General features: G+C 40.1%; 1 protein-coding gene across 1 annotated transcript in view; it reads left to right on the forward strand.

Moving 5' to 3' along the window:
- Positions 1-8317: 8317 nt before the first annotated feature.
- LOC121895355 (ribosomal protein S6 kinase alpha-6-like) overlaps positions 8318-13052 on the forward strand; it is a 41240-nt gene continuing 36505 nt past the window's right edge. Inside the window, exons 1-10 of the mRNA XM_042408455.1 lie at positions 8318-8406; positions 9605-9756; positions 9857-9953; positions 10074-10171; positions 10432-10515; positions 10626-10693; positions 10803-10889; positions 12357-12411; positions 12611-12823; positions 12906-12978. Coding sequence (XP_042264389.1) covers positions 8394-8406; positions 9605-9756; positions 9857-9953; positions 10074-10171; positions 10432-10515; positions 10626-10693; positions 10803-10889; positions 12357-12411; positions 12611-12823; positions 12906-12978 — 940 coding nt within the window. The 5' untranslated portion in view covers positions 8318-8393. The remainder of the gene's footprint in view (positions 8407-9604; positions 9757-9856; positions 9954-10073; positions 10172-10431; positions 10516-10625; positions 10694-10802; positions 10890-12356; positions 12412-12610; positions 12824-12905; positions 12979-13052) is intronic.

Here is a 13052-nt window from a genome sequence, read left to right on the forward strand (position 1 = left end):
ATACTTTAAATCTGTTTGATTTGTGTGTAATCAATTGAGGAAAAAAATCGTAGACCATGCAATCCTCCTGCCTTTCTACTAATCAAAGTTCTCCTCAGTTTGCAGAGAAATTTTTACAGAGGAGGCAATAAATCTTGATACTGCAGTGGACAGTTGAGACTGGACACTTCCCTCCTCAGAGAATCTGTTGTTTCCTTTTTGCTCAACACTGTCAATCATTTCATGTTGTTGCTTTTATGCATGTTATCTCATAAATATGCAACTATAAACCAGTGAATTAATACTGTGCAAAGCAAATTGTATAATTGAAGTTGAATACTGTTTGTTTTAACAGATGATCTAAGCAGCCTGTGCTTTTATTGTGGGATAAGGTAATTTCCTCACATTGCAAAATGTAAAAAATTAAAGGTAATATTTTTTCTGACTTTATCAATGTAAGGGTTGCAGTGGTAATTACAACAATCTTCTACATCATCCACATCTACTAATAAAGGTATCATTCATGTTGTGCTTGTTTTGTGTAGTAAGATTACTTACTTTCCATTGTACAACATGTGCTGTAGAAAATTCAACTTTTAGTCAGAACGCAATATTTATATTGGTGAGAACTTCCAAAAATGAAGGAATAGTAAAGATATTAGTTGTCAATTCATTTAGAGATATTCTATATTTAGGGATACCATATAATGCAAAACTTACATACCACTACACGTCCCTGTTTTCCCAGATTTGCTGTGACGTCTGTCAGAGGTGGTGGTACCATGAATGTGTATAGAGGCCTCCAGTGGATGAGGAGTACTTGTGTCCTGTATGTAAGTAACGGTGTCCCTTGTTATCACTTCTGTCAAGGAGACTATGTTTTCACCTGCATCTGTTTGTTGGTTTGTTTGTCAGCAGGATCCAGAAAAAATGGCTTCATCATGGATTTTTTCCCACTTTTTCTAACATTGTGAGATACGGCCTTGGTGAAGGTATACGTTCTATCGAGTGCACTTCTAGTTTTGACGGTATTTAATTTATTATTTACTCTTTTTTTTTTTTTTATATTATTGTTAGAATATTTATTTCATTATTGATATATTTGTTTTATTTATGTTCTTCTAGAAAGACACCATTTTAAATATGTGCTGTTTCTTGTGATGGTGTTCAGTGTTTTCAAAGTGGTGGTTTAATTAGAATAAATTCTGTAAATGCTCCCAATGAGTGAGTTTGTGTACGCATTTCTCAATAGAGGAGTTGGAGTGAATATGTTTAACGATTAGGCATAAAGGTTTCCATCAAATTACACTAACCTAGTGGCAGATAGTCAGAATTGTGTCTTTGTTGGTCTCAGCATCAAATACTTCAGAGAGTAAAGTTATAGGACTGATGCTAAGTTTCATGGATGTGACACTTTCCTGGTGGTTGATATATATGTGTGTATATATATATATATATATATATATATAATATATTTGTGGACATTTCAACATAGATCTGTTAAATCCTAATAAGCACTAAATGACTGATGAGTTCACTGATGTAATGTATAGTATATGTTTATATTCAATGATCAGTAGAAGCAGAATAACATCACACTGTGCCACTCTAATAGATAATATATTTACAAATATTAATCAATGACATCAGTGATCATTTGCTAGATTTTTGTGATCTATGACTGCAGGATAAGGATGCAGGTAAATTAAAATACAGGTGAGTTTGGAGGAATCCATCTGTGTATTTAGACATGAATCATTAACACAAAACTGAAGAGTTGCCTATATGATGAAGAAGATATTGACAAAGCCTATGAAACATTTCTAAAAAAATATTTAGACCATTAAAGACAAAAACTGTCCAATAAAACATCAGAAAGCAAAATTATACAGATAGGCTGTGGATCACAAAGGGAATACAAATTATCCGCAAAAAATACCTTATTTAGAGAATTCATAAAATATAGAACTATAAAGACAGAAAATAAATATAATAAATATACAAAATATAAATATAAATATATTCTTTTCTATTCACTTTCAAATGATATCTGGACTTTAATCGGGACATGGAATGAGGAAATTGTGTCTCAAAAAACAAGAGTCATTTCATCCTTTTTGACATTTACTCAATTTATAAATGATTAAAAGGTTTTGTGGGTTTTTATCTGTACGTTTGTTTGTCGTTTTAAGGCGACAGTCTTCAAATGCGCGTTCCCGTGACGAGGGGTGTTTAATAACAAAGTAGCGAGAACATACAGACATGTGGTTATGATTGGTCAATTTTACTGTGATTTGAAATTACTCTGTAAAGCTGGATCACCAGTCACAGAGCTGGAAGCAGCATTTTCCTTCCAGCAACTGTGGAGGCGCAAAAGTCTGATCATTTAACCCTTCACATTCAAACACAAACTGAACAAGCAGGTTTGACTGGTTTATTTTCTCAGAAAAGTTTTAGGAGTCCCGTCACTACAAATTTGTAAAACACGTATTTTTAAAAGAAAAGAAAAATAAATACAAACTGAAACAATTTAAAGTTGTATGTCCTTCCCCTTAGCCAAAATTAAAAAAAAAAAAAAACAAACATAAATTTCCTCAGTGCTTAAAATAATATTTGACTCGCCTGCACCGTTTTGCACCACCCCACCCTCTCATAAATTATGAACAGTCGCTTATGTGCAAACCAAAAGTGGAAGTGGCTTCAGCAGCAGAGAAAAAGGGCCTTTCTAATAATGGCGGACCGCCTCGGCATATTTATATGTACCTGTAATGAAACGCTGCGCTTTATCCACAGGACAGATAGACGCCTTAACATCTGAGTACTTCATGACTGAAACCAACTCCTGGATAGAAGAATGTATTTTTAACATGAGAGAATCTCTTCTACAGAGGTGGGTTATACTTTTGTTTTTTCTGTTATGTGCCTGATGGGAGAAAAACAAGTCGAACAACGCAGAACTATTTGTACAACAGATTATTAATGATAATTAATGTGATACTCAGGGCTCCACTGTAAACTTGTCTGTTCAAACTTGGCGTGTTGTGACAACCTCAGTCTCAGCACTGAGGAAATGATTTTTTTTTTTTGTTTTTGTTTTTTAACTGTTTTCAGTATTTTTATTGACAAACCTGATTCTTTTACTTTGGTTGACTATGATCGACCCCAATTCTTTCTCAGATGATCAGATGTTGATTTGTTTACCTGCTTTTATTCTCATAGTCTCAGGCTGCGGTCGAATAGTCTTTTTTTTTTTTGCTTAGGAAGATTCCTAACTGAGTGAAATGACCCGGAAGTATCAAAGTGGCAGCCATGATAAGAGTTGGTCGAATTCTCTAAATGCGAAGGAAAGGTGCGTCAATGCTTTCTTTCTGATCTCCTTCAGCACAGAGTAACCTGCACTTGACTATCTTTTACGAAAGGAAAGGAGATGGTCCATGAATCCTCCGTCCAAAGCTGTGCTCAACTTGTTTGATAACAGGATAAAGAAATGCATTCTTTTCCTTTTCTATTTTTCACGTGAATTAAAAAACCTAATCCACTTCCCGTTTTTTCCTGTTTTCCCCGTTCCTCTAACCCGTTTTCCTCATCAAATCGACAATTCGAATATAAATTAAACCAAAACCAGAAACTAACTTGTTTTTCACTTCACACACAAGCTAAATGTTGCTGGATAGTTTGTTCTGTCCTGTCAAGTTGATAACTACAGTTTTTAGTTTTGCTGCGCTGCTCCACATAATGAGCTGAGAATTTATCAGGAGGACGGCTGCTTTACTCCAAACATTATGAACCTGGACTGTTTGTTCGACCTTTGGATGTGTAGAAGAACACAGAACATGAATTAACATTAGATCCTGACCGATCCTGTCGGCGTGTCGGAGATTTAAATAATCAATGAAGTTATGCTGCTGTATCTAAATGCGCACAGTGGCCAAATGGAGAAACGCACTTATCATTTAATCTGCTTGAGTTTATAATTTAATAAATTCAAGCAACGGGGAAACACTGTCAGTTAACACGAATTCCCACTTTTTGTTTCCCTGTTGAGCTGCAGTGGAAGGATCATTACTGTCACGTCCTGCATGGACTTTATCTGTTTTTGGACTCTGTGTGTATTTTGTTCTCTTGAGTTTTCAATGTTGCACTTATGTTGCCTGGTTTTGGTTTTCTCTGTGTTTCCCTTGTGTGTTCCTTTACTCCTCCTGTGTTCATGTACACCTCCTCTCACCTGCTCTGCATCATCCTTGTTAGCCCAGCCCTGCTCCTAGTGTCTTCCCCAGTTTATCAGCTCCCAGTCTGCCTCCTGTGACTTTTTGGATCATTTCATTAAATATTCGGCACCGTATCCTGCCTGCCTTCTGTCTCTTGCGTTTGGGTCCACCTGCTCCACTCACCAACCTGACACTACGACTCAACCAAACATGGACCTAACAGAGATGGACCCGGTTCCTGTTTTCCTGCCTTTGATACACCCTAATGACTCCGATGGTGACCATATCATCAACTTTTTCCGGTCCGTCCAGGAGGAGGACCCCATTCTGGCAAAAAGGTTGATGGCAAGCCGCTGGGAGTCTGTGGAGCATGAGGCTCCGTTCCCCAGTTCCTCTGTCCTCCCCAGTAGCCATCCAGCCTCCAAGCCAGCTGACCTCCTGCCTGCTAGCTTTGGCCACACTAGTCTTCAGCCTGCACCCCGGATGGCTCACAAGCAGCCAGCCCCCCAGTCACTTAGGGTTGGGGTTGTGAGCCTGCAGCCTGCCAACCACCAGCACTGCCATTCTGCTTCCTCGCCTGACATTCCAGCTCAGATGACTCTGCTTGAGTACTTCTGCTATCAGGCATCTAAGACTGCTAGCAAGGAGCCAGCTAGCCTGCAGCCTGCTGGTCCGGAGCCAACTCCAGCCCAAAACCCTTTACTGGGCACCCACCTGGCCCTGGGAGGTCCCTGTAGCACCAAACTGAATTCTGGTCAACGCAGCAGATGGTTTATTTTCTCAGAAACGTTTTAGGAGTCCCGTCACTACAAATCTGTAAAACACGTATTTTTAAAAGAAAAGAAAAATAAATACAAACTGAAACAATTTAAAGTTGTATGTCCTTCCCCTTAGCCAAAATTAAAAAAAAAAAAAAACAAACATAAATTTCCTCAGTGCTTAAAATAATATTTGACTCGCCTGCACCGTTTTGCACCACCCCACCCTCTCATAAATTATGAACAGTCGCTTATGTGCAAACCAAAAGTGGAAGTGGCTTCAGCAGCAGAGAAAAAGGGCCTTTCTAATAATGGCGGACCGCCTCGGCATATTTATATGTACCTGTAATGAAACGCTGCGCTTTATCCACAGGACAGATAGACGCCTTAACATCTGAGTACTTCATGACTGAAACCAACTCCTGGATAGAAGAATGTATTTTTAACATGAGAGAATCTCTTCTACAAAGGTGGGTTATACTTTTGTTTTTTCTGTTGTTGTTGTGCCTGATGGGAGAAAAACAAGTCGAACAACGCAGAACTATTTGTACAACAGATTATTAATGATAATTAATGTGATACTCAGGGCTCCACTGTAAACTTGTCTGTTCAAACTTGGCGTGTTGTGACAACCTCAGTCTCAGCACTGAGGAAATGATTTTTTTTTTTTGTTTTTGTTTTTTAACTGTTTTCAGTATTTTTATTGACAAACCTGATTCTTTTACTTTGGTTGACTATGATCGACCCCAATTCTTTCTCAGATGATCAGATGTTGATTTGTTTACCTGCTTTTATTCTCATAGTCTCAGGCTGCGGTCGAATAGTCTTTTTTTTTTTGCTTAGGAAGATTCCTAACTGAGTGAAATGACCCGGAAGTATCAAAGTGGCAGCCATGATAAGAGTTGGTCGAATTCTCTAAATGCGAAGGAAAGGTGCGTCAATGCTTTCTTTCTGATCTCCTTCAGCACAGAGTAACCTGCACTTGACTATCTTTTACGAAAGGAAAGGAGATGGTCCATGAATCCTCCGTCCAAAGCTGTGCTCAACTTGTTTGATAACAGGATAAAGAAATGCATTCTTTTCCTTTTCTATTTTTCATGTGAATTAAAAAACCTAATCCACTTCCCGTTTTTTCCTGTTTTCCCCGTTCCTCTAACCCGTTTTCCTCATCAAATCGACAATTCGAATATAAATTAAACCAAAACCAGAAACTAACTTGTTTTTCACTTCACACACAAGCTAAATGTTGCTGGATAGTTTGTTCTGTCCTGTCAAGTTGATAACTACAGTTTTTAGTTTTGCTGCGCTGCTCCACATAATGAGCTGAGAATTTATCAGGAGGACGGCTGCTTTACTCCAAACATTATGAACCTGGACTGTTTGTTCGACCTTTGGATGTGTAGAAGAACACAGAACATGAATTAACATTAGATCCTGACCGATCCTGTCGGCGTGTCGGAGATTTAAATAATCAATGAAGTTATGCTGCTGTATCTAAATGCGCACAGTGGCCAAATGGAGAAACGCACTTATCATTTAATCTGCTTGAGTTTATAATTTAATAAATTCAAGCAACGGGGAAACACTGTCAGTTAACACGAATTCCCACTTTTTGTTTCCCTGTTGAGCTGCAGTGGAAGGATCATTACTGTCACGTCCTGCATGGACTTTATCTGTTTTTGGACTCTGTGTGTATTTTGTTCTCTTGAGTTTTCAATGTTGCACTTATGTTGCCTGGTTTTGGTTTTCTCTGTGTTTCCCTTGTGTGTTCCTTTACTCCTCCTGTGTTCATGTACACCTCCTCTCACCTGCTCTGCATCATCCTTGTTAGCCCAGCCCTGCTCCTAGTGTCTTCCCCAGTTTATCAGCTCCCAGTCTGCCTCCTGTGACTTTTTGGATCATTTCATTAAATATTCGGCACCGTATCCTGCCTGCCTTCTGTCTCTTGCGTTTGGGTCCACCTGCTCCACTCACCAACCTGACACTACGACTCAACCAAACATGGACCTAACAGAGATGGACCCGGTTCCTGTTTTCCTGCCTTTGATACACCCTAATGACTCCGATGGTGACCATATCATCAACTTTTTCCGGTCCGTCCAGGAGGAGGACCCCATTCTGGCAAAAAGGTTGATGGCAAGCCACTGGGAGTCTGTGGAGCATGAGGCTCCGTTCCCCAGTTCCTCTGTCCTCCCCAGTAGCCATCCAGCCTCCAAGCCAGCTGACCTCCTGCCTGCTAGCTTTGGCCACACTAGTCTTCAGCCTGCACCCCGGATGGCTCACAAGCAGCCAGCCCCCCAGTCACTTAGGGTTGGGGTTGTGAGCCTGCAGCCTGCCAACCACCAGCACTGCCATTCTGCTTCCTCGCCTGACATTCCAGCTCAGATGACTCTGCTTGAGTACTTCTGCTATCAGGCATCTAAGACTGCTAGCAAGGAGCCAGCTAGCCTGCAGCCTGCTGGTCCGGAGCCAACTCCAGCCCAAAACCCTTTACTGGGCACCCACCTGGCCCTGGGAGGTCCCTGTAGCACCAAACTGAATTCTGGTCAACGCAGCAGATGGTTTATTTTCTCAGAAACGTTTTAGGAGTCCCGTCACTACAAATCTGTAAAACACGTATTTTTAAAAGAAAAGAAAAATAAATACAAACTGAAACAATTTAAAGTTGTATGTCCTTCCCCTTAGCCAAAATTAAAAAAAAAAAAAACAAACATAAATTTCCTCAGTGCTTAAAATAATATTTGACTCGCCTGCACCGTTTTGCACCACCCCACCCTCTCATAAATTATGAACAGTCGCTTATGTGCAAACCAAAAGTGGAAGTGGCTTCAGCAGCAGAGAAAAAGGGCCTTTCTAATAATGGCGGACCGCCTCGGCATATTTATATGTACCTGTAATGAAACGCTGCGCTTTATCCACAGGACAGATAGACGCCTTAACATCTGAGTACTTCATGACTGAAACCAACTCCTGGATAGAAGAATGTATTTTTAACATGAGAGAATCTCTTCTACAGAGGTGGGTTATACTTTTGTTTTTTCTGTTATGTGCCTGATGGGAGAAAAACAAGTCGAACAACGCAGAACTATTTGTACAACAGATTATTAATGATAATTAATGTGATACTCAGGGCTCCACTGTAAACTTGTCTGTTCAAACTTGGCGTGTTGTGACAACCTCAGTCTCAGCACTGAGGAAATGTTTTACTTTGAACTGTTTTCAGTATTTTTATTGACAAACCTGATTCTTTTACTTTGGTTGACTATGATCGACCCCAATTCTTTCTCAGATGATCAGATGTTGATTTGTTTACCTGCTTTTATTCTCATAGTCTCAGGCTGCGGTCGAATAGTCTTTTTTTTTTTTGCTTAGGAAGATTCCTAACTGAGTGAAATGACCCGGAAGTATCAAAGTGGCAGCCATGATAAGAGTTGGTCGAATTCTCTAAATGCGAAGGAAAGGTGCGTCAATGCTTTCTTTCTGATCTCCTTCAGCACAGAGTAACCTGCACTTGACTATCTTTTACGAAAGGAAAGGAGATGGTCCATGAATCCTCCGTCCAAAGCTGTGCTCAACTTGTTTGATAACAGGATAAAGAAATGCATTCTTTTCCTTTTCTATTTTTCATGTGAATTAAAAAACCTAATCCACTTCCCGTTTTTTCCTGTTTTCCCCGTTCCTCTAACCCGTTTTCCTCATCAAATCTTTGGCCACACTAGTCTTCAGCCTGCACCCTGGATGGCTCACAAGCAGCCAGCCCCCCAGTCACTTAAGGTTGGGGTTGTGAGCCTGCAGCCTGCCAACCACCAGCACTGCCATTCTGCTTCCTCGCCTGACATTCCAGCTCAGATGACTCTGCTTGAGTACTTCTGCTATCAGGCATCTAAGACTGCTAGCAAGGAGCCAGCTAGCCTGCAGCCTGCTGGTCCGGAGCCATCTCCAGCCCAAAACCCTTTACTGGGCACCCACCTGGCCCTGGGAGGTCCCTGTAGCACCAAACTGAATTCTGGTCAACGCAGCAGATGACAAAACCTCTCATTGGTCGCCTTGCCACCTTACCTGTCCGGTCCAGGGCTACGCCTCTGTCCCCACAACTCCCCGTTCCTGCTGACCCATGGCAGCAACTCCCCGTTCCTGCTGACCCATGGCAGCAACTCCCCGTTCCTGCTGGGCCACCGTAGCAATCATCCTGTCCCTATCCACCTGAAGTCGTGGAGTCACTGATCATTGGGTTTCTGTGTGGCTGTTTCCTCTGGCTCCCTGCTTCATCCATGGCCTGATGGAGGGCAGCCTGCCCATATGGATGCTGGTCATATACATAACAGCCTCATGTTGAGAATACATGTTTCATGTCAAAAGTCAGGACACATGTGGACATACAGTACCTTACTCCTCATGTTTTGGTCGTTTTACCATGTTTAATATAGACATCAGACACCATAACAGTGTAAAAATAACAAAATCACAAAAAGTATTAATATGTCCCCTGTATGATAAATGACCCTTTTCACATTGCACAGAGTGATGTGATTCACTGTTAAAATAGAAATATCAATTAGTGCAGCTTTAAATATGTAACTCAGAGCTTGTTATTCATTGTAACTTTACTGTAGTTAATTCAGTGCATTTGTTTAATCAGCTGTGTTTGTCTCTCTGCAGAACCAGCATTAGGTGGCAGTCATTCCACTAATATGGACAAGTACAAACTGGTGGAGAGAATTGGGAAAGGTGCATTTGGAACGGCCAACCTTGTCAAATCCAAAGAGGATGGACACCAATATGTCATCAAGGAGATATATGGCATATCTAGAGTAAGAACCCTTTGCATAATATTAAACAGTATCAGTGTTGATTTGAGCTCCTCTTTACTACGTTGCTCTTTCACATTATCTGTCCCTCTCACTTTGACAGATGTCAAGTAAAGAGAGGCAGAAAGCTCAAAAAGAAGTTGAAGTCCTCGCCAACATGAGTCATCGCAACATTGTCCAGTATAAAGAGTCTTTTGAAGGTATAAATGATCCAAGATCTGTAACCTCAAAGAATCACAGAGTTCATCTACTGCAATAATATCCTGATGCATACACGTGTTTTCATGCATGTTCCTTATGCTGTATAAAAATCTTTTTAGTGAAGGACTGTCTGTGTATTGTGATGGACTACTGTGAGGGAGGAGACCTCTTAGAGAAGATCAACTCTCAGAAAGGAGAACTTTTCTCAGAAGAACAAGTAAGCTACTAACTCTTCAAGACAATCATGAATGTTTAGGATAAACCTGATAATCTTTAGAGTGAAACTGTTCAACATGTGGATAGAATTCATCATATAACACTCACTATTCCTCTTTACTGTATACGTCTTTAACATGTATTTAGTCTCTTTAATGTTTTTATATTTTTTGGCTTTTTCTGTCATTAGAATGACAAATGATGTATATAGTGAAAGTTGATACTCTTCAGTGTGGCTTTACGTTCCTCTCCCTTTCATAGATCCTGGACTGGTTTGTGCAGATTTGTCTGGCACTAAAGCACATCCATGATAAAAAAATCCTCCACAGGGACATTAAACCAGAGGTATTGCTTCATTCACCACATGATCTTGCCTCAGTGATGATGCATTTTTTATTTGTATCGTATAAACTCATGATAATGACATTACATGTCTTTTCATGATGTCTGCATAGAACATATTTTTGACAAAAGACGGAACTGTACAGCTCGGGGACTTTGGAGTTTCAAGGGTGCTGAACAGGTTTGTAAAATGTCATCTGAATGAATCTGCAGATCTCTATAAAGCCAAAATTAAAATGGAAATAGTAAAACATAATACAGTCTGCTTTCCCTTCTCTTCTCATTTCCAGCACTGAAGTACTGGCAACAACAATCATAGGAACACGACTTTACCTTTCACCAGAGATCTATGAGGACAAACCATACAACAACAAAAGGTACTAACTTGATGCTCTACATTGTGTTTGTCTCTTGGTGGTGTAAATTAACATTTAACAGTAATCCAGTGGACAAGTTCTCTCCCCACTGAACTGACTGTGAGTCATGCAGGATTAGGTGAAGGTTTCTGGGAGATGTGAAGGTATCATGTCTCCTCTTTGTTGAATGAACCTGCTTGTTTATATCTACAACAGGAAGCTACTGTAGTATTGATTTCCTCTTAAAGTATTTTAAGTATGAATGTAACCTGATCCTGATTTAGTTAACTGAATGAAGTAAATTAAGCAGAAACTCAGGGACAATAATGTAAATAACTCTAGGACTTAATCGTTCAATAACTGATAAAGTCTGATATGTTGTGTTTTAAAATATATTGGAGTGTTGTCAAAAACCTTAAACCTCAATCTTCATGTCCAATTTATAGTTTTCCTACCACTTGAGTCCTTTTTTTCTCCAGCTTACAAGTGACTGTTATCTGTCTACAAAAGCAAGGAATCTGTCTGTATATCTGTATGTCTGTGTATCTGTGTGTCTGTATGTATGTGTGTCCTTCACATATCTCTTGAACCGTTTATTGGATAGAGTCCACATTTAGCGTGTACATTGCTGGGGAACAAAGGAAATGCTGTGTCCAAATGCAATTTGGACATATTGCACGATAAATATTAATAAATTTAAACTCTGAATAAACAAGTCATCAGCTGCTCTGCTCTGCAGCGGCGGGGCGGGGCTTCTGGGCTCTGCAACTGCATGTCATGATCAGAGCTGTACAACCCTGCCATGAGAGAGACGATGAGACAACATCTCTCTTCGTTTGTTAAAAGTTAGGCTTTGATGTGTGTTTCATGACTCATTTTAAAAAGGATCAGAGAAAAAGAGAGAGAGATAGGGAGAGCGAGCGACAGAGAGACAGCGGTGGAAAGTTTTCTCTGACAGAGAAAGCCTGTGAACGACAGAAATACAACATTATTTGCTGATTGTTTCATAGTGGTTATGTTCTAAACACTCAACATGTGATTTACTGAGGAGACAGACGCTCTTTTGGTGCAATTTGGACATGTCACATGTTTAATATTAATAAGATTTGAATAAACAAGCGAACAGAGCCACTCAGCTCTGTGTCTGACAGTGTTTGAAAAGAACACTGTCACATCACATCACAACGGCATGCACCCGGCTCAGCAATAAACTGCTTCTACGGTTCAACCTCAGTTTAGTTTCATTGGTGAAGTTTCTGTCTGGATTATTACCATTTACATTATTAAATCTTTATCCTTTTAATTGATACATTAGTCAGTTCATACATATATATGTGGCTCTCAAGAAATAAAAAGCAATCTGCCCGTTCTGAACAGGCATGTTATGAACGAGCACTGCTCTAATTGAATAAATGTAAATCTACCCTCAGAACTGATCCCAGTTTGTCTATTTGTTTGTTCTCTCCTCTGACTTTCTCTCCTCTGCAGTGATATTTGGGCCCTCGGCTGTGTCCTGTATGAAATGTGCACTCTTAAGCCTGCAGTAAGTATTCTGTGTGTGAGCTGTTTACTAATTCATGTAGATTTAATGTATCTTACACAGCATTTCAATGATCTCTCACATACTGATTTAGATCTCTTCTCTGTGTGTCTAATAGTTGACAAACAAGAATGGGTCATCTTTCCTTTCTTCATTTTTTCTGCAGTGGTTATAACTGTGTACTAAATGTGTTTCCTCACAGTTTAATGCTGACAATAGCATGCACATGGAGGTGAAGATAGTCCGTGGCTTCTACCCTCCAGTGTCTGATCACTACTCCCAGGAACTGCGTTCTCTCTTGGAACAGCTGTTGAAACCCGACCCCACAGAGAGGCCCTCAGTCAGCAGCATACTGGAAGAATCTTTCCTCTCTTGTAGGATACAGAGGTTACTCACACCACAGGCGGAGAGCACAGTTAGTTGTCTTTGATACAGCCTGAATTTACATAAAGCAGACTGTGTTCAGTTATAAAACATTTATTCTCTACTCATTCCAGATCATTGCTCAGGAATTTGGCCTTGCCTTTCTTTACAAGCAGCCTAAAGTGGGTGAGGTGCAGGGGTCACCAGGTAAGCAAACTCTTAATCTCTATAAACAGATATCTGCATACGAATGCAGAATCTGAAGGAAAGCAAGATTTTGA

The sequence above is a fragment of the Thunnus maccoyii genome, chromosome 1 (genome assembly GCF_910596095.1).
Source record: "Thunnus maccoyii chromosome 1, fThuMac1.1, whole genome shotgun sequence".
In the NCBI taxonomy this organism is placed as follows: Eukaryota; Metazoa; Chordata; class Actinopteri; order Scombriformes; family Scombridae; genus Thunnus; species Thunnus maccoyii.